The 23,523-nt window shown below is 54.8% G+C and overlaps 9 protein-coding genes across 9 annotated transcripts; 4 read left to right on the forward strand and 5 right to left on the reverse strand.

The window, feature by feature from the left end:
* Positions 1-75: 75 nt before the first annotated feature.
* On the reverse strand, positions 76-1,961 carry EV422DRAFT_98832 (uncharacterized protein). The gene is made up of 5 exons (XM_053074572.1): positions 1,771-1,961; positions 1,319-1,706; positions 1,066-1,236; positions 915-997; positions 76-843 (listed from the first exon to the last, which is right to left on the reverse strand). Exons 1-5 carry the CDS (start codon positions 1,852-1,854, stop codon positions 325-327), a joined length of 1,245 nt encoding a protein of 414 aa, XP_052924466.1. The 5' UTR covers positions 1,855-1,961; the 3' UTR covers positions 76-324.
* Positions 1,962-4,640: 2,679 nt separating this feature from the next.
* EV422DRAFT_533633 (transcription regulator HTH, apses-type DNA-binding domain-containing protein) lies at positions 4,641-5,909 on the forward strand. The gene is made up of 2 exons (XM_053070609.1): positions 4,641-5,229; positions 5,309-5,909. Exons 1-2 carry the CDS (start codon positions 4,649-4,651, stop codon positions 5,535-5,537), a joined length of 810 nt encoding a protein of 269 aa, XP_052924467.1. The 5' UTR covers positions 4,641-4,648; the 3' UTR covers positions 5,538-5,909.
* Positions 5,910-6,068: 159 nt separating this feature from the next.
* On the forward strand, positions 6,069-7,373 carry EV422DRAFT_533634 (inhibitor of apoptosis-promoting Bax1-domain-containing protein). The gene is made up of 2 exons (XM_053070610.1): positions 6,069-6,478; positions 6,720-7,373. The coding sequence occupies exons 1-2, from the start codon at positions 6,241-6,243 to the stop codon at positions 7,271-7,273; spliced, it is 792 nt and encodes a 263-aa protein (XP_052924468.1). The 5' UTR covers positions 6,069-6,240; the 3' UTR covers positions 7,274-7,373.
* On the reverse strand, positions 7,374-8,752 carry EV422DRAFT_533636 (DUF887-domain-containing protein). Its single transcript, XM_053070611.1, has 2 exons — positions 8,051-8,752; positions 7,374-7,931 (listed from the first exon to the last, which is right to left on the reverse strand). The coding sequence occupies exons 1-2, from the start codon at positions 8,546-8,548 to the stop codon at positions 7,524-7,526; spliced, it is 906 nt and encodes a 301-aa protein (XP_052924469.1). The 5' UTR covers positions 8,549-8,752; the 3' UTR covers positions 7,374-7,523.
* Positions 8,753-9,161: 409 nt separating this feature from the next.
* On the reverse strand, positions 9,162-10,266 carry EV422DRAFT_99044 (uncharacterized protein). Its single transcript, XM_053074573.1, has 3 exons — positions 9,937-10,266; positions 9,779-9,866; positions 9,162-9,701 (listed from the first exon to the last, which is right to left on the reverse strand). The coding sequence occupies exons 1-3, from the start codon at positions 10,150-10,152 to the stop codon at positions 9,205-9,207; spliced, it is 801 nt and encodes a 266-aa protein (XP_052924470.1). The 5' UTR covers positions 10,153-10,266; the 3' UTR covers positions 9,162-9,204.
* A 1-nt stretch (position 10,267) lies between these two features.
* EV422DRAFT_99053 (uncharacterized protein) lies at positions 10,268-14,264 on the reverse strand. Its single transcript, XM_053074574.1, has 8 exons — positions 11,712-14,264; positions 11,529-11,648; positions 11,312-11,462; positions 11,029-11,234; positions 10,830-10,946; positions 10,687-10,758; positions 10,538-10,603; positions 10,268-10,469 (listed from the first exon to the last, which is right to left on the reverse strand). The coding sequence occupies exons 1-7, from the start codon at positions 14,085-14,087 to the stop codon at positions 10,595-10,597; spliced, it is 3,051 nt and encodes a 1,016-aa protein (XP_052924471.1). The 5' UTR covers positions 14,088-14,264; the 3' UTR covers positions 10,268-10,469; positions 10,538-10,594.
* A 402-nt stretch (positions 14,265-14,666) lies between these two features.
* EV422DRAFT_533645 (uncharacterized protein) lies at positions 14,667-15,862 on the forward strand. The gene is made up of 2 exons (XM_053070612.1): positions 14,667-15,774; positions 15,842-15,862. Exon 1 carries the CDS (start codon positions 14,735-14,737, stop codon positions 15,371-15,373), a length of 639 nt encoding a protein of 212 aa, XP_052924472.1. The 5' UTR covers positions 14,667-14,734; the 3' UTR covers positions 15,374-15,774; positions 15,842-15,862.
* A 1,354-nt stretch (positions 15,863-17,216) lies between these two features.
* Positions 17,217-18,105, reverse strand: EV422DRAFT_497676 (HAD-like domain-containing protein; the record flags this gene model as incomplete). Its single annotated transcript, XM_053067965.1, has 4 exons — positions 17,217-17,543; positions 17,625-17,723; positions 17,811-17,960; positions 18,019-18,105. Coding segments are annotated over 4 exons (663 nt in total), but the record flags the coding sequence as incomplete, so codon positions are not given.
* Positions 18,106-19,816: 1,711 nt separating this feature from the next.
* On the forward strand, positions 19,817-22,713 carry EV422DRAFT_533661 (uncharacterized protein). Its single transcript, XM_053070613.1, has 8 exons — positions 19,817-20,209; positions 20,283-20,343; positions 20,462-20,636; positions 20,730-20,877; positions 20,951-21,050; positions 21,113-21,173; positions 21,244-21,618; positions 21,702-22,713. The coding sequence occupies exons 1-8, from the start codon at positions 20,044-20,046 to the stop codon at positions 22,296-22,298; spliced, it is 1,683 nt and encodes a 560-aa protein (XP_052924474.1). The 5' UTR covers positions 19,817-20,043; the 3' UTR covers positions 22,299-22,713.
* Positions 22,714-23,523: the final 810 nt, after the last annotated feature.

A 23,523-nucleotide genomic window follows, 5' to 3' on the forward strand; every position in this document is an offset into this window, starting at 1 on the left:
CGCTGACGAATCCCCACCACCGATTATCGCCGCGCCCGGTCCAGATGGTCGTCCACGCGTCGGCTTTTTCATTGGCGTTTCCGTCTGCATTTCCATTTGCTTTTTCGGCCGTTGGGGGCGCGGTGGATAAGCGGCATGTTGCCTGGATTTTATAAGTGAGGTCCGGGAGCGCATCGGCCCATGTCACCAGCACGTTCGGCGCGTCGCTGAAGAATGATCGGGCGGGGGTATAAATCGGTAGTGCAGCTATAGTAGTCGGGGGTGTATCAGAGGGCCAGCTCCGTTTCGTCAGACAAACCTTCTGTGGTGGGTGTGGCCGTTCTGTCAATTGCAAGAAGACAAATAGGGTAAGCGCTCACCGGGCCATAAGTGATTTGACAGACGTAGACATCGACCCTTACCTCCTAAACATACATACGCAACACCCTCCACCACCGCCTTCGATTCATACCCCGTCGCGGGCCACACTTTCGCCTCCACCCGCACCCCATACTCCTCCTCCGGCCCAACCTCCCACTTTGATCCATCCCCGCTATGCACCCCTTCAACAACACATCGCCGCTCAGCACCCTCGTACACCACATTCCACTCATCCATTTCCTGCGTCCTCCGTCTGATCGATACCGTGTATGTCGTACCCGGAGTGGTGGTGGTCCCGCCCCAGGTTATGCATAACGCGTGACGGGGTTGTGTCTGGCGGTCGATGTATAACGGGCCCGGTGATGCGGGCGGTCCGAGTTCCAGATGCCACATGTCGTCTAACAGCTGTGGGGATCGAGAGGGGGTTCCGTCCCAGCCCTGGGTTGGGGCGATCCCGCTGGTGATGTAGAGTCTGTTGCCGATCTGAATTCACAACATAACAGGATGAGTCCCCGGATTTTGTGGGAGGGAGAGTGCCATGGGCTTTTTCTTACCAGTGCCGCACCGTGGTCTGCGCGTGGTGGCGCAGATGGGCTATCGTCTCCTACTGGCTGCAGGGCCTCCCAACAAAGCTTATCTGTTCCCGTGGAAGATGATGTAAGCATCCCTTCTCAGTAGTACAGCCACGCACATCTGCGTCCCTACCTAAATCGAGGATATGCACATCGGAAGGACGTTGCATTACCCCGTTAGGTACAGACTGCTGCTCCTGTCCTCCATACACGACCATCCTATCCCCACAAACAACCGCCGAATGTTTCGAGCGGCCTGGTGGGATGGTGCCGCCGATTTCAGGATAGATCCACGTCGCCGAATCTTGAAATCAGTCCCCACTTAGATTTCGAGTACCGCTGGTGGTCGCACCCATACGTAAGTGAAGGCAAGACCAGAAACGCACCTATATCCAAAACAGCAACATCCCCTAACCGCTTCGGGCGATCCGGCCCCGCCGCGTCCACAGTCATTCCCCCGTAAACAACCAACCACCTCCGTTTCCCGTCCGCACTCGCCCAAAACACCGTCGTATGATGTTCCCTCGCGTCCGGCGCCTTCCCTGTCACCTCCAGCCGCCTCCAAACTCTCGAATGCAGGCTGAAGATATACGCGTCGTTCAGGTATGTGTTCGGGTACGCGAACCCGCCAAAGAGGAACAGACAGGGCTCGGATGCTGTTTGCGGGTGTGCCGGGATGTAGGTGAGGGTGGCGTTTATGCGCGGATAGGGTATGTTGACGCCCGTAGTGGGGAGTTCGGAGAAGAGCTGTGTTTCCGGGTCGTACTTTGACAGCTAGTACACCCTCAAGTTTCAGTTTGTCACATTCCCAAAACAAACATGGAAGGGGGCCACTCACCGTATTGACAAACGCCAACCTCCCCTCAACCACCTTCATCCCCCCAAAAATATACACAGCGGTCCCATCCCCCGCAACAGCCATCCCAACCGTCGGCCGCGGCTGCACAGCGGGTCCATCCACGTCGTTCCCCCGTTTCCGTTTGCCCGTCGACGGTGGCGGCGGCGTGGTGGAGATGATCGCCCACGACGAGGTCTCTTGAAGGAAGCACGTGTCAGTCTTCTTCGGTGTATCGGACGAGCACTAGTAGAAGCGTCCGGCAAAGCACACTCAATATGCGTCTCCACTTCTCGCGGGGGGTTTTTTTTTCTTCATAGTCTCGCCAGGTTCGTCACTCACCTGGATCGAACTCAAAACACCCCGCGAGAATCTGCTGCGAATCCGAGCCCCAGAACATGAGCATCTTTGTCTGGGTCTGCAGGGCACGGTTCCCCCGTTTGTCGGACTTTGAAGGTCTAGCCGATGGCCGCGTGCATTGCACCGCTATACATTTATGGCCGAACCGTGCTGCGGGGGTTAGGGCTCCGTCGCCTTCTATGCGGACCTGCGACCAACGGCCGGTGAGGGGAGTCGGGGCGGCGGCCATGGCGTGTTGAGTGTGTTTCGGCAGGTCAATTCTCAGCGCGGGGCACTGTGGAGGCGCCTTCCCCTTGGGTGCTGTGCTGTGAGGTGTGTGTCTTGAACAGGCCTGTTGCGGTTGACACCGACCTCCCCGTCGTTGTTCGAAGGAAACAGAACGAGGCTGTCAACTGTGTTGTCTTAAGACCCAGGGGAAGACCGGGAAGGCCATTGCTGCTAGTGTGGCGCAGGCTCCAAGTCCACGCAAGCCACACGGGAATCCCGTCGTTTTGATTCTGATATCCCAAAGCTTATTGTCGAAAGACTATGACGCGTGAGAATTTTAACTACGTAGTCACCCTCCTCGCAATCAATCAAAAGACGCGTCCCAATGTGTCTCCTTCCATTGGCGGAGTTGCAAAGTGGCCTGCGCAGTCCCCCCCTTATAATGACCCCTTTCTGGCTTCCCGCTCTTCCTTCCGCTTCCCATCGTCCGCCAGGCCTAAATGCATGCAGGAGAATCATCGCAACCCACCCCCGCTTTCCACTTACTTATGAGCAGAATACAGACAGGGCTTGTGACGAAAACCCACAAAGAAAGCGAGCTTGGGTGTTGCGTTGCGTCCGGTGAGGGTTGTTGAAAGTTTTGGGCCATCTCGGAACACTCTCACACATCAGGCGGGGGACCACACCGACGGATCTCGCACACTCGTCGTTACTGCAAGGACGCTCGCATATCGTTTTCCCATCGCAGCAGCTACAGCCATGGCCCACGCGTCCCACCCACATCGCCATTCGCCCTCGCACCCGAACTTTCCCGCCCATTACGACGACGACGTGGACGTCTCCTCCTCCGACCGCAAGATGGGCGTCCTCCGCCCGCAGTCGCAATCGCAGCTACTCCACGGGCATATGGCCTCCACCCACCACCAGCCCACGCATCGTGTCTTTGATGCGGACTGCAAACAGCCAAGCACCGTGTTGTCCCATGACAACCATCTTCAGCAAACCGACGATTCAGACGATGCGCCGACGCAGGCTGTGGCAATGACGAGTGATGGACGGTATTTTGAGGTCAACATTCCTAAACATTACGCTATTGAGAATACTCTCGGGGGAGTGCGACAACAGGTATGTGGGTGCAGGCGGAGCGAGTGGTGGTAGTCTGAGGCGACCCAACATTGCGCCGAGAGCGCTGGGATCCCCTCCCCTGCGGTTCCTAGCGAGCCTCAGCCAGCGTCAGGGCTTTTGCGAGCAAAGCGAGCACCAGATTGCGCCAAAGGGGTCAATACTCCCCTTACCCACGTAGGCCAACATCCCTGTTTGTTCATGGATGGTTGATGGTTGATGAATGTCGATGTGGATGTGGATGGTTCAGAGGCGGTTGATTGATCGATTCGCCCAACTACCAATCTAACATTCACGCACATTCCTCCCATCCTTCTCGCAACAGCAACCCCACACCTACCCCTCCCACCACCCCAAAGACCTCGAATACGCGCACAGGGTGTCCACCCACACCACCCCCGACACATCCACGCGCACCTCGCCCCTCCTCACCACCACCGCGGATGTAGTTGAATCCGCGCAGATGGACCCGGCATGGAGCGGCTCGACAACACCCAACACGCACCACTCGCAGTATGTGTCGCCGCAGTTGGTGTTTAGCGCCAAGATGAATCGGTCGAGGGAGAGTACGGAGGGGATGTCGTGTGGGAATGCGTCGATGGGGGAGGATGAGGAGGCGGGTGGGTGGCTTCACCAGCAGCCGTATGATGCTGCCGCGCCGGCGTTTGCGTACCCGTCGCAGACTCGAAAACGCCGACGGGGTTCGAATGGGTCTGTCGCGACGCATGAGACTATGATGGATTTACAAGACGACATGGCCGGCGATTCGGAGAGTTTCACGCGCACGTCGGCTGCAGCGGCTGCGTACCCACTCAGCCACCCCTCGACTCTCCAACCCACGCACCCGTTCCCCACCTCCCTCGCCTCGTCGCACCGGCACAAAAAACAACAACATCAGCAACATCTCCAAGACCACCAACAACAGCACCACCACGCCCAATTCCACCTCGCCCACCTCCACGCCGCGCACCGCGTCCAGTCAGCACACATTGCACACCTCGAGCACCTGAACGAAGGGCTGAGAACGGAGAATGAGCGGTTGGTCGCCATGTTGGTGGATGTATCCGCACAGATCAATGCGCAGAAGGCTTGGACTCTCCAGCAGCAGCAGCAGCAGGGGGCCCGACGGCGGCATAGTCTTGCTGCGACGACGACCGGGATGGAGAGGGATGTGGGCGGGAGGGGGGGGAAGATGTATGGCGATGTGGTTAAGGACCAGCGAGGCGCAGCCGCGACTCTGAAAAGTGAAGACATCATCGCACCCGCCGCGGAATACACATTCCCCCACCAACCGCTCATCGACGCACCCACGGCGGCAGCCAAGAAGCCCAAACGACGCTATTCGCGCTCGACCCCCGCCACCGACCTCGCCATCCCGTTCTCCGGGTCGATCCCGCTGCGCGACCCGTGTTTCCCCTCCGCGCCGGGGCTGACGATCGCGAGTTGGAACGGCGTGCCGGTGTATCAGATGGCGTGTACGAGGGTCGTCAGCGTCCCCGTTGCGCTCCCCATGCCCGCCTCGGCCAACGATACCACCACCGACACCCCAACCCCACCCTCCACATCCCCCCCTCAGGTACCGCAAACCACCACAACAACCCGAACGACGACGCAGGTCATGCGCCGCCAGTCCGACGGCTGGGTCAACGCAACCCACATCCTCAAAGCCGCCGGGGTCGCGCGCGCCACTCGCCTACGTGTCCTGGAGCGTGATCTGCATAATGGGCCGCATGAGAAGGTGCAGGGGGGGTATGGGAAGTACCAGGGGACGTGGTGAGTGAAAAAACAGATCCATATTTTCTTATTTGGGGTGGGGATTTTTTGCTAATGGGGGGTGTTTTTTGTGTACTAGGGTACCGGTGGAGATTGCACATCGATTGGCGGAACAGAACGGGATTCTGGAGACGCTGCTGCCGCTTTTGAGGGCCGGTGGGACCGATCCGACCGTCGGCCATGGGCCCGTTGCTGCAAAAACAACACCGCAGCCACCGACAATCAACGTCATCGCGCCCTCCGCGTCGACGACACCGACGTCGCCGACGGGGCGTGGGGATGGACTTGCCGTTGCCGGTGGTGTATAACACCATCCATCCCTCAAAACAACCACGCGGAATAGTTCGACCTCATGAACCTCTCAAATAACATTTCGGGTCCGCTCACACGAGCTTTCTATGAGCTTCTTCGTTTGATTTTGGCTACGAGAGAACCGGCAGGCAGGCGGGGTGTTTTGGGTTTATTTTATTCAACCTTACTTTTGGGAAACGAAGGGAGCGTATTTAGACGGTGTAATTTTAAGCTTTTTTTTTGGTTGAGGAGGGTGGGGTATTTATGATGACTTTATTGAAGGGAAGGAGGGGTTGTATAGTAGGTTGTAATGGGGGGTAAATGGATAAATAATGAACGTAATGTTAGTTGTGTTATATGTCAGTTGGAAATGCATCTGAAGGTTATATAATGGGGCCCCCCATTTGAGGAAGGGATTCGAAGGACAGTTGAGGAAGGGAGGTTCTCGCAAGCGGGCGAATGCGCGAGAACGAATATAAATAGAAGGACAAACGCGTGACCACTATAACTGTTGGCGGCCCACGTCACAACTGGGAGCGCCCGCGTCCACGCCTCTATTATCAAACGACAACCGTCCAGCCGAAAGCCCATTTCGCACGACCACGACGAACGACGAACGACAACCACAGACACGGCACTTACATACACAGTACATATAGCAAAATACACGGAACCCAACGAGCCCCTCCCCCCCGGCAGCACTCAGAAAACACCCCCAAAATGTCCTCCTACTTCACCCCCTCCACCGGCCGCCCATCATCCTTCTGGGAAACCGCCTCCACCCTGCGCTGGGATAACCTCAGCGCGCCGCTAACCCCCGCCGTACACAGACACCTGAGGAACGTGTACTCGAACCTGGCGGCGATGCTTGCAGTGTCCGCGATCGGTGCTTATGCGGATGTCACGGGGGTCGTGACGGGGGGGATTTGGAGTGCGTTTGCAGGGTTGGGATGTTTGTGTGAGTATCGGGGCGTGGCGAGGAGAAGGAATGGTTGAGGGCGGCGAGGCCGAGCGAAGCGAGGCCGAACGTACTGGGCCGGAGGCATTGCGGATCAGACACCAGCCCAACCTTCTGGTCACGAGCGGAGCGAGCAGGGTGTCGTTAAACCATCTGCTCCATCTTGATGGTTGATGATGGGTTGATGGGTTGATGGGTTGACCGGTTACTGACATTCTCACTTCCTGATTTGTTTTATCAGTGGCGTTCAACTACTACAAAGCCGCGAGCGGTCGAAACGACACCACCCGAAAAGCGCTTCTGTACGGGTTCGCCTTCCTAAAAGGCCTCTCCATCGGGCCCCTCATCTCCTCCGCCCTCTACTTCGACCCCTCCATCATCCCCAAATCCCTCCTCGGCACCGCCCTCATCTTCGCCTCCTTCACCCTCAGCGTGCTCACCTCCCCGTCCCGCAGCGCAATCTACACCCGCGGGCTCATCGCAACCGGCACCTCGCTCCTCTTCTTCCTGTCCATCTTCAACCTCTTCGCGGGCTCTTCCCGCCTGTTCTCGTTGGAACTGTATTTGGGCCTGTTGGTGTTTGCCGGGTTTGTGGTGTTTGACACGCAGGTCATGGTGCAGAATGCCGAGGTTGCCGCGCGCGCGGCGGGGAAGTTGGATTATTTGGAGGATTCGATGCAGCTTTATGTGGACTTTGTAGCCATCTTCGTGCGGTTGCTTGTGCTTTTGCAGAAGAAGGCGGCGGATAAGGAGGAGGATCGAAGGAGGAAGAAGCGGGATGAAAGAAGGAGGTAGATTTCCTGTGTGTTAGGAAGTCGAACCCGCACTGAACATCTTTTGGAAACTATCACGTTTGAATACATTCAGTATCTGTCTCGTAGCGAAATTCGGTAGCGCTTCACTTTACTCGAGATCCTCGGTTTTGCATTTTCGAAATATTTACAGCGAAAAATCCGAATCCTACCGGGCCGGAAAGACATATGTGTATGACCCCCTCTAAAAGCAAAGTTCCAACCCCTCGATACTCCCCCCATTCGTCTCCCCATTACGAGCTCTTCTTGGATTTCCGGCTTCCACCGCCACTCGCCCGCGACATCTCCCCGCCGTCCCCCTTCTTGGCCACATTGAACCTCGCCTTTATCGCCGTGACCATCTTGAAGAACCACAACACATTCAGCCCGTTCAGCAGCACATTCCCGACGGCATACACCCACAGAAACACATTCGAGATCTCGCTCTTGTTGCGATGCATCATGACGAAGAAATCGTACGAGTTGTAGAACCCGTAGCAGATCCGTGCGGAGAAGAAGACGAGGACGAGGACCACGCCGTTGATGAGTTGCAGGCGGGAGCCGGAGCGGCCGGTTTTGTCGCAGAACCAGTGGATGTTGAGGAAGGGTGTTGAGAGCTCGAAGAGGAGGAAGGGCGTGCCGTAGTAGTTCAGGAAGGGTTTCTGGCGGGGGCGGGGGGGGGGGGGACGAGAGAGCGATATGATGTTTGAGCATAGGTTCGGTGCCCATCCTTCGTACTATTCGAAAGTGGCGGACACGGAGGGGGGTGGGAGGAACTTACAAAAGACATAGCAAAGATGCACAAGCAAGCAATGCCATGCACCGCAAACCCCACGCCAAACTGCTTCACATAATACACCGACACGATCGAGTCCCACAGAAAGTACCCGCACGCGATGGCGTGCACAAACCCGGCCTCGGCGTCATACGCCCCGATCTTGTCCCCCGCCAGCCTCGCCCTCACCAGCGCCTCCGGCCCGCTCGGGTCGATCCACGGGGCCAGCACCTGCCGCCCGGCAAGCCAGCAGATGATGACCGAGTGGAGGAGTGAGACGACATGGATGCACCAGTCGGCCTTCTTCGCGGGTGTGAGGCGGGCGTAGTGGGCGCGCGCCGGCCCGGGGAGGCGGAGGGAGAGGGTGTTGGAGAGACGGTAGATTGTGTGGCAGACGAAGGCGGAGAGGAGGATGATGTGGCCGTGGATGGCGAGTTTGGGGAGGTGGAAGAGTTGGGCGAGGAGGAGGGGCAGTTGTTGGGAGAGGAGGGGGCCCGAGGACATTGTTGTGGTGGGGGGTTTTGGTGGTGTGTGGACGACAGGGGGGTTTGGAAGTGCCGAGCGGAGGCCGACGGGGTGATGGGATCGTAGCGTGTCTCTGGCGGCGACGGCGAGTGTGATTCGTCCCTATGTTTCTAAGAGCGAGGAGTGCGAGGGATGCCACATTGAAAAAAAGCGCCCTCGGGTTGCTGGGAGGTTGAGACTCTGGAGAGCCTCGATGGACGGGATCTCCGCTCAGACGGTCTCCGCGGTCAAATGCGGCGCGATCCGATCCCTTCCGGCCGTCAATCAATTCACGACCTCGACGAACGTGCGGTCATTCCACCGTTACTTCAAATTCACCTGCTTATACGTTTTTCGAACGTTTTCCTTGACCCACGAACTCACTTCTCCAGACGCACTCAGAATATGAGAAAATTTACATATGATAATATCACATTGAGAACTGGAATGTACACGATGGCCGGCAAAAAAAGGGGCCTAAAAGTCAAGCTATACAATAGTCACCAAAAAAACGGGCGGTGGATGGGATTATTGTGTCCGTCGCGGATGGGCGTCGGTCTTTTGCGATGATGGGTTCAGCCAAAAAAAGGGATGGAAGGCGGCTTTCATACTTGGTCTTCCAAAAATGCGTCGATCTCTTTCATCTGAGAACCCAATCAAGAGTGTGATGAGTATTGGTACCGTTTCCGTAGAGTGATGCTCCCGGGCCCGGGGCAGTGCAGCCATCCGAAAAACAAGATACAAAACACACACGAGTTTGTCCCGACACCCACCTGATCATCCAATTCCGAATTCATCCTCGAACTCGGCTGCGGGCGAACATGCAGGCCATCCCCTTTGCCTACATGTCCCATATCATCCCCAATCGATTCCAGCAGGTCCAGATCCGACAAATTCGACAGACTGAGGTCACGTTTATGCTTGAGACTGGACTCCGACGGTGGCTGTATTGGCAGTTGGGCACCACCATGCCATGTAGAGGGCCGTGATGACGAAGAAGAGGGTTGGGAGCTGGCTTCTACGGTGGATTTCGGGCGTGCGGGGGATGGAGTGGCGCCGCGGGAGGGGCGGGAGGACGGTGGTGGGGTGGTGAGGTGTTGGGTGTAGGCGTCGATGGCGGCGAGGAGAACATCGTTTGTGGAGAGTATTCTCACTATTGGCGAAAAAGGACGGAATGGGTTAAAGTTGAGCACCATTGACACAACGTTCTTCTGAATACACCATACGCACTCATGACGTCCTCGTTTAGCTTCGCGGTCGTCTGACTGACGAGGTTCTCCAGGACGCCTTGGAAACTCTTTGTTTGGTCATACAATTGCTGCAAAATAGTGTTGAAGATCAGTTCACAACCTTCGCAAACTCGACTCCCAGGGAAATGAGGATCATACCTGCAAAACCTCGGCATCGCCCCCAGCGGCAATCATCTCCAACAACACCGTCGCAACATCCGCAGCCGTGATCATATCATTCGCCAAGCGCTCCGTGTCGATTTCCCCAGAAGCCAGGGCAGCCCGCGGTGGTGGGGAGATGGGCGAGGCGCTGTGGAGCGCTGTTGGCGTCAATGGCTCGGCGGTCCGGATCTCAAGGTTGCGGTGGCAGTACATATCGATGTCGTTAAGGAAGTGTGCTAGGTCTGGGTCGTCCTATCGTTGATTGAAGGGGTTGTATCAACGTCATAAAATTGGCAGGCCGAAGCGAAAGTTTATGATGGCGTTCATTGGCAAACTTACGTCGTAACGATCCATTCCAGGCACAACATACTTCTTTAGCACCGGCGCAACATCCAACGCCACAATTCCTTTGTTCATCTTCATGGACACCGAGATAGCCATCACGCCCGCCAGTTCCAGTGGGTTATGCGTCAAATCGAGCCGGCGGAGGCTTCGGGTTAGAGGAAGAGACTCGGCAAGTGCTATGGCGCCTATGGAGACGTAAGTCGAAATCATTAGGGGCGTCGCTTTGGCCAATGCGATTCCGGAGGACGCGTACCTTCTGATGTAAGCTCGGTATTCGCCAGATTGAGGGTCTCCAACGACTTGTTATGCGTTAACGCATCTTTCAAAGCAGTGACCTAGGAAATCTCTTCAGTATATTGTCGAAAGTTGTAGATACTTCCGCGAATTGGGAACAAAACATACCGCTTCGAGCTGATTGTTCTTGTCCAGCGACGCTCCGCTGAGATCGAGAACGCGGAGGGCGTTGTTCGTTTTCTAAGGGAGAGAAGTTGATTACGCGACTGAAGCCGATATAGGTCATACTCATGACTCTACGGCCAACATACCAGTGCATCAGCCAGCTCTGCTATGCTATCCGAATCAAGTGCTCTGCTATTGCTCAAGTACAACTCTTCCAGTCTCTGGTTGTGCTTCAGCGCTCTTGGAAACGCTGTGAACGACCGCTAATACCGCGAAGGATAACGGAACAACTCAGTAGCCGCCTTCCCGGGTCTCTAAGGAATTCGAGGAAAACGGACAACATACCCCAATGGCATTATCACCCAAATCCAGCACCCTAAGCCCTCGAACAATGTACGTCGATGTTGTGATAACGGATAATGGGACCCCATTCGCCCCTGACGAGCTGCCAGGCCCCAGTAGGAGGGAAAGCGCGGATCCCGAGTCACGGAATAGTTTCGCGTTGCCGCGCAAGGAAAGCGATGTGAGCCGGGAATCTGCTATCCCTGAGGCTTTGGGAGGTGACGTTAAATGAATGTCAGCATCGCTGAAGATTGGCGTGAGGGGGTTTGGCAAGAGTATGACGTACCGAAAATGGAGAGTAGAGATGGCGACATGTCACACTGATCCATCCTCATCGTCTCCAGTGCAGCTCCTTCTTTCAGCGCGTGCGCAAGGAATGAGACGCTCCGTTGATCAAACGGGAGGCCCGTTACGTCCAGTGTGCGGAGGGAGGTCGCCTGGACATACAAGATCAATACCACAACATCAACGTGAACACAAGCGCTCGTTGTTGATTGACAAACCTTCTTCACGTATACAGCCAAGTGCTTCAGCGAAGGGCCTCGGACCTTTTTGGCATGCGCTAATGATAGCTCGCGAACAGTATCATGTGCCAGTAATGCCGAAAGGAGCGGCTTCAGGGTCTATATGCGGAGTGAGTTAGTGAAAATCTCCGAGAACAAAGCGCAACGAAGACGTCATATCACCTCATCATCCAAGGTAACATGGCTGAGACTCAGCTTGCGGAGAGGATATTTGGTCGACAGCAAGTCCGATAAACTCGCCACGTTCCTCGGTCCCACAACAATGCCATCAAAGGATAAGCTGCTTAACCGCGTGCCGTCGCCATCCTCGTTGTCTCCCCCATGCTGCCCCTCGAATGTTACAGCCGTCAGACTTGCCGTCTCATTGGGAAGCACAGACTTCCTAATCTGGCTTGCTATCGACTCTACCATGACTTCATTCCGAAGCAGACAGCGGGTCTGGTAGAACGTCAACAGTGCATCGGGTGTTGTGACATGTGAAGCTGAGGGTGCAGGTCGTACTATCGGCGACGCGGACGCCGCGCCCGCACCCACGGTCGTATTTGAGTACTCATTCTGGAAGTAGTCACTCGACTCTGACATCCTCGTCGCTGGGGACCACAGCTGGTGCTGCGGATTAGCACCATCATCTAATGGTGAATCCCAACCCTCCCACGCGGAAGGTGACATCGGGGGAAGGGAGTTTTGAGAGGATACGGACATCGGGCTAGACGGTGCGGGGGAGACCTCACCGTCCGCTAGTGCACTGGCTTGTGCGGCAAGCACGTGAGAGCGGAGATCTGGGAAGGAGAACCGCACATGCTTTTCTTGTGTTGGGTTGTGCGCCGACAGAGGGCGCTGAGGGGATGGCTGTGGTGTAGCGCGGGATGGGGATTGGGGAGGGGCACTGGAATTTGAGGCAGAAGATAGGGGTCGCCTCGTGAAGAGTGGTGTCTCGTCCGTTTGCCGTGACGCATTGGATTGCAACGAATCGCTGGAGCCGCCGATAACGAACGCAGACTTCTGGATCGGGGGTGCTGGCGTCGGTCGGGTATCCTTGGTTCCATTATGAGGTTCGTCGTCACTTGAATCCGTCAAATCGCTCGAGATCTGTTTCAACAGAGGTTTCACTTTGCCCTGAAAGGACGTCAGAGCCTGCTTGCCCATCTGCGTCAGCCCGCGAGGGAAGAGCGATCCACCAGCCGGATTACTATTTCCCGCGCTACCCTCCTTCGCGTTGGCCGTGTTGGTCGCGGCGTGTCTATGATCTAGCGCCGCCATGTTCTGCGCAAAGTTCGAGAAGAAACCCGAAGTCACGCCACCAAGACTGCCGAAGTTCATCTGATTCGCCGCGCTGGCTGCCGGATTGCTTGCTAGCGAGGGATTACTGTTTTTCAAGATGCTTTTGGTGGGCGCCCGAACCGCTCCGGGCTCATGAAGAACTTCGGGTTCAGAGCTTTGCCTGCGCCCAGCTGAGGGCGACGACGCACCGAGTTCGACACCCCGGATACCATCTCCATCGCCAGTTCGTTCTACTATATATGCAACTACGACATCCAACAATGGTGGAACAGGTGGCGGAATCTCTGGTTTCTTCCCAACCTTGGGCGAGGAGCCACCGGTCTGTCCCTGTGCTTCGCTTTCCTGGATTCGTTTTTCCTCATTTTGTTTCCTTTGTTTGATACACTTCCTCAGTGCTATTTCGCACACTTTCGGCTCAAAGCCCATGGCGAGCAGCTGCGCGTAGGTACCATCAACATCCTCCGACATCCCAGTGAGGGATGAACTAGACCCGCCACGACTCAGCCCCGGACGTTCGTCAGTGGAGGCGGTTTCCCTGGTGTACGTCGGATCCCATGCGGGGGTGTTGGTGGGTGGGGACTGTGAGAAGGCGCGCCCCTTTCCACGTGCTTCTGAGCGCGCGCGGGCAGCTTCTGGATCTAACGCAATCGGACTAGTATCGCTATCGCTCCCACCGCTAGGTTGGGAGTTCGAGGCCTCCACATTGATCGGCGCGGCAGCACTACTGGATCCGATCAACAAGATATCATCTGGGGTCTCCATAGCGATCTCAGCCAGGTTGGCCTGGGCAACTTTGGTGACCGACGGTACGACTTTATCAATGGTTGCGGTTTCGAGCGACTGCCGCCGTCTCGTGATCGGGCCTTCTGTGCTTCCACTCCCAGTGCCCAGCGTACCCGTTGTCACGCTCGTGCCGACATCAGATCCGCGGGCGGGTATCGTCCTTTCGTTCGATCCACCGAAGCCACTCCCAAGGGCACCCAAATCCTCTTCCGAACTCTCCATGCCATCCATAGGTTGTCCGATACCCCGTCCGACGCCGAGCTCTTCCTCATTCGCGCCATCATCTCCATCGGAGGCAGCAAGCGCGTTTTCCACGACCGGCGGACTAACGCCTCCAACTGGGGGACTCCCTACAACCGCCGTTGTGAGATCTGCATCGTCCATATCATTATCCAATGCAGGCGATGCTGCTTTGTGTTTCGAGGTCGATATGGGGGGTGTTGTCGCAGAACGACGTGATGTAGTTTGTGGCATGGGTGCGGCTGGAATTCTCAAAGAGAGTAAGATGCTGATCTAAACTAATCAAAAAGCCACAGGCTTCAGTCGGGCGTCCACCCCGCTTCCGACCGCTCCAGCCTCGTATGGACACAGGCCCACGCCGCCGATTCACGCTACGGTAAAGGCAGTGCGCGAACACTGACCTTTGACGATTCCCGATTCCCGATTCTTTAGTAGATCTGGGCCAACTCTATGGGTGAGCACGGTGTCCTACCAGGCAAAGGTGAGCCGGAGAAGTACAAAACATACTGTAGTGTACAAAGACCTCGAACCACGCATTCGTTTTCTCCCAACAAAGAAAGCCCGTCCCCTACGCGGACACGGACACCGACTATTGATAGGGCGTATTAAGGCGGTAGGACGAAAGCGGATTATACTGTAGTGTTTGGTTGGCTAGCGATGAAAGGACCGAGATGCATCGCAAAATGGAGTGGGAACTTGTGAGGGCGGCATAGAAATGGAGAGCGAAATTAACTCTGTGGATGTCACATGATTGTTCTGATCCTTTTATTCTCTCCTCCCGACCCACTCCCGACCCCTGCCCCCTGCCTAGGTACCTGCTCCATCTGTCCAAAGGCGCCCCCAGATCACCTCGTTTTGACCAACACCCAAACCTCGACATAATGAAGCTCACAGAAAGAGAAAGGCCCACCGTCGGTTGGCATCTTCCCCCCGAAATCTGGACGCAGATATTCACTCTCATCGTTCGCGAAGAGATTGCCCGCATGTCGCGTAAGCTGTGCGAGAAAGACTTTAACCGGCGGACTAAGACGACCTTTCGCGAGCTGCCTGCTTGTTACGTTTTATCTCGCGTCTGCCGGAATTGGCACGGAACGGTCAGGGACCTCGTCGAAAATGCAAAGTGGACTCGTTTTCATTACGCTGCCTTTTGGAATGATGGGCAAGATGAGCCCTTTTTCTTTCCACAAGGTCCAATAACACTGGACAAAGTGGAAAACTTGCAGCTGACAACGGGCAGTTCTCATGTGGAACAGCTGCTCTCCATGGTTCCCAACGTTCGTCGTCTGATATTTTCGAAAACACCACCCAACGCCTTCTTCGAGGCGGCGTCAAAGCACTGCCCTGCGGTACATCACATAACGCAGTCTCAGGACGAATTATTTCCTTCGCCTCAACTGGATCCAGGTGTGCTCAAGACAGCTTTGAGTCGCTGGCATTCGGCAGGTTTCGGAGGCGTGCGTCAATTGGAGTTAGACTCGGATTTGGTCGTAGATGATGATCTCCTGACATCGATCATGTAATATTGTCCGCGGTTAAGTTAATCATCACCTGCAAAGACGGAGGACTGGTATCTCAGAATTTTGACTGAGTTGTCTGCAGCTCCATGGGAGGTTTCGGGCGGTACTATTCACATCCAGAATGGAACCTGTCTGCCGACGCATTTAACACGTTGGTGGATTGGATCGGTCAATGGGAGGAGGAGTGGGATTGGTCGAAGCTTATCCTTCCTGTTACGGGAGGAAATGACTTTGCTGAGCGGATGTTGGCCTTTGCCCGGACCCCGAAGCCTAAGATGAAATCCCTCACGTTCATGGCGTTGCGTGGACAGGAAGGTAGAAAACTCACCAGAGATGGCCTGTTGGGGGGCCTGATGGCTTGCCCCAATCTGTTGGAGCTCAGCATATCTCAAGCCAGGTTTGACCTTGCGAACGGTAAGCATTTGATACTACGTGATCGTTGCGACTCTCATTTTGAAGGACGGCCCATACCTAGAAATATTCGACGATCTCTGGCCGACCCTACGGGATCACAATCCGGACCTGAGAAAGTTAACCATACATTATGCCCGTGGTTCGCCTCCATCCACCTTTGCATTGAGCGATGCCGCCGCTTCGATAATAAGTGAGCTTCCCAAGCTATCGAACATCACCCTCAATTTCTGGCCCGACATGAAAGTGAGCCAGCTTTGGAGTCTTCTTAGGCTTCCAAGTACCGTAGACAATCGTCTAGTCACGATCTACATAGACCGGCGGTCTGGATACGGTTGCCCCCCTTCTCTCATTTTCGATCTTCTGCAAGCGGTATTGCCGGCGCCGAAGGATTCGCTTTTCCGAGAGAATACGCAACTCCAGTTCAAACTGTGGACCACCCCATTCAGCCAAGACGACGAGGAGAATGAAGCGGCGGCGGAAGAGTTACTGCCGTTGGTGAAGGCGGTCAATGAAAAATTTGCTAACGAACGAATTTTTTGTTCTCTGGAGCGATTGCCTTACTGGACCCTGATAATCGAGAAGCGTCTATTCGGAGAAGCTAAATATCAACAACCCGCGGATGTGGAGTTAGACCATTGGTAGCGGACGTAGCAGTCGAGGCCGTCCTGCTCGGTGCAGTAGATTAGTTCTAGACTTAGAGGGCAGGTGTTGAGCACCTGCTTTGATATTACCGCATTCTAGACAGACAAGTAGTAAGCAGACATCCACCATCCATGCGAAATCTGCGCAAAACCATGGCCCACGAAACAAGAACCTATGTCGCCGCCCGAGCATCCAAAAAGATAAGTCAGCACTGTATTTTCGTTTTACTCCTCAACTATACCCTACACATCACATCATCCCGATTTGCGACCAATTGTATGCAAAAAAGGGGGGAAGGGTAAAAAAGAGAGGGGAGGGGGGCCAGCCCAACAAAACAACCAAAATGTGCGGCTAGTATATAGCAAAACAGACACGTAGATAGACGACACAGAGCAAGGGTGGAGTAACAAACCCGTACGAACGACCAGCAAGTGGTGGCCCGCGAGACTTTTTCGGTCAAAACCAGAGATACCCAATAAAATATCCGGCTCCTTCCTAGAGAACTTGATACGCGTGCCGACAAAGTTCATTTTCGTTGTGGGTGGGTGTGGTTTCTCGCAGGCAGGGCGCGGTATGTAGAAGCGGACGAATGTTGATAGGAGGTCGATGGAAGGTCGGGGAGGAAGGCGGAAATGGGTAGTGGACGAATGTCGATAGGAGGTCGATGGAAGGTCGGGGAGGAAGGCGGAGATGGGTAGTTCTACAACAAAAAGGAACAGCCTTTTTCGCCGTTTTGTGGTATATTCGCCCCGGATCCCGAATTGCGTGTGGATGTTGCGGCAAGGGGTTTTCAGGCGGCATCCTTCTGCATCGGCGGGCTGCCGACAGTTTTCGATACCGACAACCGCCTGGCTTCCCCTGCTGCATCGGCGGAGTCTGGTGCCGGCCGCTCGTCAGCAGCGAGTTTCTCCTCCATTGCTGCGTCCAGTACAACAGTCACATCGTCGATCTGTTTGAGATCTTCGAGGAACGGGATAAGTTCGAGAAGTTCCGAATCGTTGGGGTCGTTGAACCAACTGGAGACGGGAACAGCGTTGGTGGGGTGGAAAATGTACGAGGCTGGGGAATTGTCGAGGATAATGACATCCTTTAGATCACGGCCAAGCATGCTCAAATCCTGCAGTGGGAAAGAATCGTCAGATGGATTGGATTGATGGGAGGTAATGCGATGGATGCAGGTTTGTCCTTCGATACATACCTTGACGTAATTTCCCCTGTGATGTATGCAAGCTTCACGGAATAACCGGTGTTTCACAACTTTGTGCTTGTCCAACATGTCGAGAACGGGGTCAGCATACTGTACAGTCGAGATTGAAAGCCGGTGAGTAAACGGGATAGACATCATTATCACCAAGCTGGCATGCTGAAGAATCACGAAACAAACCTTTGATAAACTTGCGGTGAAAACTACCACCTCAAATTGAGTTCCTAGCCTTTTCATGAATGCATCGACTCCAGGTCGCTTCAGCACGTATACACTATGGTATTGGCCATCAATCTCTACAGGAATAACGAAATCCGCCTGCGCCACAGCCTGCAAGGAAGAAACAATTAGCCGAGTCGTCAATCCGATGGCGCCAACTTAGTAATACCTTGAAGGAACTGTGAACTAGAGTCTCATCCAGATCTAGCACCAGGCATTTCCGGCCGACGTCTTCTGGTGCAAGTGGGGCCAGAAGTGGCTTTCCTGTGTACTTTCATCCAGAAAAGAGACAGATGAATATACGTAATAATCGTTGAAACGCATGCACCACAGCTTCCCAGACGAGCGCATAGCGCCGCGTGTCTACCCCTCCTCAGGTGAGATTTCACATTCCGCCGCATTGCAAACAACAACTCACTTCTGGTCTCCGCGGGCCCTGCCTGGCCGGAGAACTAGCAGGTCGCGCGGCCGCCGACTTCTTCTCTGCCTCCTCCCGCGCAGCTTTATCAGCAGCCGCGTCCTTTGCCTGACGATCCTTTTGTACATCAATCTCGCTATGCGCAGCTGACGAGCCGCAGCAGGAAAATAGAGAGGAGAACCAGGAAGCGGATGCCTCCGAGGGTGTCGTTGTAGATGCGCGAGCGGTTGCTGATGAGGTAGTTGAAGAAGGGAAAGCGGTAGTATTTGGAGGGGAGATTGCCTCCGGCTGTGTGGTTTTGGGCTGTGTGGCGTTCCCTGCGGACGTAGTGCCTGCAAAGGTGGGGTGGATGTTTAGCGAGTTTATGATCGTGCAACAGAAAAGGCCTTTGAAAACTCACTGTTGGCGCTGGAAGGTTGGACTGAGGTGATGATACTCCCCAATGCAGCGTTGTCGGCACCGGTAGCTGAACCTGAAGAAGCCGTAGGCGGCTGCACTTGCGTCATAAGGTCCTCTGGAGGTGCCATCTTTGCAATGGCAGGGAAAACTTGTGACGTTGCACTGTACTTTGAACACCGCTTTGCCGACGCTATATGTCCCGTATCGACCACACCGGCTACGCTGTGCTCTAGAACCGTGCGCTGAGTACAATACAGAACGTTACTGTGTGCAGGGTCCCAAAAGTACAGTACGATATAGGAGCAAGATGTGCGGTTGGCAGTTGGGGGTATTTGGCGGTTTGAAAGTGTGGAGGGACAGCGGCCCAGAAGCACATGTAGGGAATGTGCAACCGCGTGGGGAGGGGGCAAACAATTTGATTAGGCCGCGTAATGATCGTCACAAGAAAATTTGATTGCCGTTTCACGATTCCACTCACGGTCCATAATGTTCGCATCGCTAATCTCTTTCGTTAGAGATTTGCCTGTTCGTGTCGCCAACTGGTCTAAACATCGCGCTCGCATTCCCGATTCGGACATGGCATCGGTGTCATCCAGTGACATCCGCCCTTCCATACCTTCGGACGGTGTGATGTGCATTTGCTATGCCAAACTGCGAGTGGACATTCACTCATGCTCGATAGTCCGTTTGCCTATTCTGCGGGAGTCGTCTCGTTTTGATTCCCATATTGCTATCCTACCAGCTAACCGGAGGCCATCAGGCTCTGATCATACGCTAATGTCTCAACGAATGGACTTCAACTGCTTCTGGTCTATGCATCAGATGGAACGGCAGGGCCTCAACTTCACTGCTGTTGCATGCTTTCCGTCGCCTTTTGGATAGCCAGGGTGTCCGCAAAATCAAAGTGCCAAACGAGTTCTGAAATCACATCCAGGCGCATCAAGCCTTCCCCAATTTGACCGAGACGCCCTCACAGCCAGCAGATAGAGTACGGGTTTGCCCCACGCTCCTTCACTCTTACCACACTCTTACCAGGAGTACCTTCTGAGTCATGGGGCAATCAGAAAAAGCCGGACCAGGCATCAACGGCCTGTTCGAAGAACTCCTATGCAGACTCCTATGTGTCCTGTCTGTTCGCCCGCACATTTGGGCCCTGCGCGTCAGCCTTCAAAAACGCGTACCGCTGTCAAACAAAGCGAGTTGCGGTCGCTTTGACTTCTGCGCAGAACTGCTCTTGGACGCTTTACGATTTTACCGACTACGAGATCCCCCAAGCAACCCGGAAGAACCAACCCAGAAGTCACAGAGACATAGCAACGTCGGTATTCACGGTCTGTACTGGTATTGCAAAGGACAAGCAACTACGTTTTGGAGCAAATGTCAATACACAGCAAATCACGCGGTTCTCTGGACACGCTCAACTCAACCACGAACGGCACCGCCGGGCGGAATGCTGGCGCAGAGCTAGCCCAGCATGTCGGGAACGGAGGTGGAGGAGGCGCGGGAAGCTATGCCGGGAGTGGCATGAGCGCCAAACAGCGAGGTGCGTTGCATAGTCGATAACGTGCAGCCTGCCCGCCTTGAGATTGTACTTACCGCGCTTTGAATCTGGGCAGCATCCAAACGGGCTCTTAAAACGTTCAATTATGCAAACTCGGCTTTGGCCAGCACACCAACGTGAGTGAGAGTGGTCTACTCGGAGCTGAGACGCTGGCTTGGAAGCCGCTTTTGCAGCCGACGACTTGTCTATGCAGGCTAACCGGTTACCACACTGGCCTTTCAACGTTTCCTGCAGGTTGGTGCTGGTGTCCTTGAACAATACATTTACACAAAAGACAGTGGATCTGTTCGAGCCGGTAAAGATCGGGAGGAAGATCAGTCCAAAAGTCAGCCCAGAACCAACGAACGGGATATTTGACTCCAAAGTCCTGAGTCGGAATCACGCGGAAATATGGTTCGAGGATGGGAAGGTGAGTCGGCCAGATACTCTGGGCAGCAGAGTCGACATCCGTGCTACCAAATTTGGCATCTAACGAGACTTCAAACGTTAACGATGGGATTAGGTGTGGATCAAAGACGTAAAATCGAGCAACGGAACCTTCGTCGACGGAAAACGGCTCAGCGAAGAAGGGAAGGAGAGTGAGCCTGTGGAACTAGTAGAGGGTGCCCGCCTTGAATTTGGCATAGATATAAATAACGAAGATGGGTCGGGTATGTTTCTCTATGCGTAGCTCTCGCAACCTGATACCTAGACACTCACAAACCTGATGTATTTCCCACTCAGCCATCTATCAAAAAGTGTCCTGCAAGGTATCATACTTGGATCCATCAGGCATGCAACAATCGACATCACCGTCACTCGGTGTGTCCGAGCCCTCCAAATCGTATGGCAGAAGTCGTTCCGTTTGTGGTGAAACCGTACTGAACTCGGTTGTTTCATTTTTAGAAACGCTGGATCACACACTTCCCGGGGACCGACTAGGCCAAGCTTGAGCGAGATGATGGATGTAAGCGGCAACATGTGCACCACATGCGTTTCAAAGTAAAGCAGCCTCTAATGATGATGACCCCACACAGCGAGAATTAAAAACGGCGGATGCGACACACGCACAACTGCAAACGCTGAAATCATCTCTAGACAGCTTGGTGGCCAACGTGCACGGAGGAAGCACGGTGACGCTCTCCGCAGACGCGTCTGCCGCCTCCGCGGATCTCTCTCGCCAGTTAGAGGACGCCAGAGCCGAGATTCAGTCTTGGATGGAGAAGCATGACGCTTTGAAGCAGCGTGGAGAGCAAAATGAGTCGTTGCAGAAGCGGGAAAAGGATCTCCTGGAACAGGTGGAACGGCTGACGAATGAGAACAGTGAAGCCGTTAAAGGGCATCAGGAGGAAGCTGCCGGGTGGAAAACTAGGCTGGAAGAACTTATGGCTGAAGTCACCCAGCTGACAAAGGTTTGTTTTCACTTCTCGTCATTTAATTACAATGTCCGCGTTGAGAATCGATTAGTCATTCTGGCACCTTCATATGATTGCAGAAGAACGAGGAGCAACAGAAAATCGCAACAGCGTCTTCCAGCTCATCAACAAAACTGACAGCCGTCCAAAAGGAGCTCGAAGACGTCCGAACAAATTACGAATCCCTTACAAGAGAGAAGCAGAAGCTCACCACCGACATGACATCCCTACGAGCGACCCTGGAGAAATCCGAATCACAGCTCAAACAACAAAAGGAGCAATTCGATAAACTCTTTAAAGAGGCCGAGCAGTTGCGAAAGGAGACTGAGCAATTACGGCAGGAGAAGGAACGGCTCTTGGAGGAGAAGGAGCATTCGGCGAATACGAGTCCTGCCAATGAGACCGAGTCCATAGCGACTGCGGCGTCGGCTGTACCGTCGTCAGTCATGTCGCCGCCGTCGGGTGCTTCAACGCCGAAACGGGATCGGGCGGCGAGGAGGAGGGCTAAGAAGCTGGGGCAGCAGTCGATGGAGAACCTGAACGATGCGCGGCAGCAGTCTGTGGTAGACGCAAAGGTGGGCGAGAAACCATTACCGCCTACTCCGCCAGGAAAGAAGTCGACGTCGTATCAGGTTGGTGTCAGGGTTACTGGTCCTTTGTGCGGTGGTTGGCTTTGACACGACACCTCGCTCATCCCCCTTCTCTCGAATAGTTTCTCGCACTGGTTGCCTTCGGCATCATCTCCGTGGGCGGTCTGGCCTACTTTGGCTACGGACATGGCGGGTTATTCAACCCAGATGGACCCTTGTTGCGAGCGCTCCGATAGAACTCCCAAGCCTCTCTGAGAGACGAACAAACCTAGGATGCATCGTGGAAAGCCTGTGATTTTATATACCCTTCCTTTGGGGCCCCATCTCCCTCAGCCTTCCGCCTCCGGAAGTGTGTCCCCTGGAGTCACACCTGAGGCGGGGTTCGGAGGCAGGAACACCGGATCCGCCGCGAGGAGGGGTCACTTTGCAGTGGAAGATTTTTGTGCAGTGTATTGTTGGTTGTACAACATTTTTGAATGTCAAAGCGGAATGTTCTGGATGTACTGTACTTTGGGCCTATGTGGGTGACCGGGCTTTTCTGACCTTCTTCATGGCGGATCCGTTGGGTGAGAAACGATTTGCATGTCTTCACATATTGACATTCGAGCCAGGTGCGTCTCAATGCCACAATGTCTCTCCGTCTTCACGTGCTTCACGCTCAGAACCCCCGTCCATCGGGTGATCCGCAACCTTGCCAACCTCGTCCTGTCGTACCCAGCGTCGGAACACATCTCGCATTGCAATGATCGCACCAACGGCCGCCGCGGGGAGAGCACGGCGACCGAGGTCGGATTTGCGACGCAAACCGTCCCTTATCGTCGTCAAAGGGCACACCCTGCGGTGGGGTTGTCCTTTCCATAGCGCTTGTGGTGCCCAGTCTCCGATGAAACCACGCTACTTGTAAAGGTGCTCCGACTCCAACGACGCTATCGTCCTCTACCCAATCCAATCGATCATCTCCCTTTCTTCACCGTCCCCTTCTTCCCACTCCCACTTCCGCCCTCCCTACTCATCCCCACCCCGCCAAACCCCCGTGCAGCGGCGATCCTCGCTAGATATTCGTCACACCTTCCGAAAGACTCGATTTTCCGCATGTTCTGCAGAATCCCCTGCGCTTCAGCGACTGACGCGCGCGATTTAGTTACGGCCGTTGTTAGCTGGTTTATCTCTTGCTTCATGTCGTGAGAATGAAGGAGAAGATGAGAACATACATTCCTCAGGAAGAATCGTCGAAGCTACTGGCTTCACTGTGTAACGAACCTTACGGCGGACCAAGGCGGGTACCTTCCGATGAGCGTGCTCATTTATGCGA

The sequence above is a fragment of the Fimicolochytrium jonesii genome, assembly GCF_025526975.1.
Source record: "Fimicolochytrium jonesii strain JEL569 chromosome Unknown EV422scaffold_16, whole genome shotgun sequence".
Lineage (NCBI taxonomy): Eukaryota > Fungi > Chytridiomycota > Chytridiomycetes > Spizellomycetales > Powellomycetaceae > Fimicolochytrium > Fimicolochytrium jonesii.

Coding starts and splice junctions, on each gene's coding strand:
- EV422DRAFT_533645 (XM_053070612.1), top strand. CDS start 14,735: ATGAAGCTCACAGAAAGAGAAAGGCCCACCGTCGGTTGGCATCTTCCC.
- EV422DRAFT_533661 (XM_053070613.1), top strand. CDS start 20,044: ATGTCAATACACAGCAAATCACGCGGTTCTCTGGACACGCTCAACTCA. Junction 20,878..20,950: donor AAATAACGAAGATGGGTCGG/GTATGTTTCTCT, acceptor TTTCCCACTCAG/CCATCTATCAAAAAGTGTCC. Junction 21,051..21,112: donor GTGTCCGAGCCCTCCAAATC/GTATGGCAGAAG, acceptor TTTCATTTTTAG/AAACGCTGGATCACACACTT.
- EV422DRAFT_99044 (XM_053074573.1), bottom strand. CDS start 10,152: ATGTACTGCCACCGCAACCTTGAGATCCGGACCGCCGAGCCATTGACG. Junction 9,867..9,936: donor GCGATGCCGAGGTTTTGCAG/GTATGATCCTCA, acceptor ACTATTTTGCAG/CAATTGTATGACCAAACAAA. Junction 9,702..9,778: donor GCTAAACGAGGACGTCATGA/GTGCGTATGGTG, acceptor TTTCGCCAATAG/TGAGAATACTCTCCACAAAC.
- EV422DRAFT_533633 (XM_053070609.1), top strand. CDS start 4,649: ATGTATGGCGATGTGGTTAAGGACCAGCGAGGCGCAGCCGCGACTCTG. Junction 5,230..5,308: donor GGGAAGTACCAGGGGACGTG/GTGAGTGAAAAA, acceptor TTTGTGTACTAG/GGTACCGGTGGAGATTGCAC.
- EV422DRAFT_99053 (XM_053074574.1), bottom strand. CDS start 14,087: ATGCCACAAACTACATCACGTCGTTCTGCGACAACACCCCCCATATCG. Junction 11,649..11,711: donor ATGTTACCTTGGATGATGAG/GTGATATGACGT, acceptor CTCCGCATATAG/ACCCTGAAGCCGCTCCTTTC. Junction 11,235..11,311: donor ATCTCTACTCTCCATTTTCG/GTACGTCATACT, acceptor CACCTCCCAAAG/CCTCAGGGATAGCAGATTCC.
- EV422DRAFT_533634 (XM_053070610.1), top strand. CDS start 6,241: ATGTCCTCCTACTTCACCCCCTCCACCGGCCGCCCATCATCCTTCTGG. Junction 6,479..6,719: donor TGCAGGGTTGGGATGTTTGT/GTGAGTATCGGG, acceptor TTGTTTTATCAG/TGGCGTTCAACTACTACAAA.
- EV422DRAFT_533636 (XM_053070611.1), bottom strand. CDS start 8,548: ATGTCCTCGGGCCCCCTCCTCTCCCAACAACTGCCCCTCCTCCTCGCC. Junction 7,932..8,050: donor GCATCTTTGCTATGTCTTTT/GTAAGTTCCTCC, acceptor CGCCCCCGCCAG/AAACCCTTCCTGAACTACTA.
- EV422DRAFT_98832 (XM_053074572.1), bottom strand. CDS start 1,854: ATGGCTGTTGCGGGGGATGGGACCGCTGTGTATATTTTTGGGGGGATG. Junction 1,707..1,770: donor GGTTGGCGTTTGTCAATACG/GTGAGTGGCCCC, acceptor AGGGTGTACTAG/CTGTCAAAGTACGACCCGGA. Junction 998..1,065: donor TGTGCATATCCTCGATTTAG/GTAGGGACGCAG, acceptor CCACGGGAACAG/ATAAGCTTTGTTGGGAGGCC.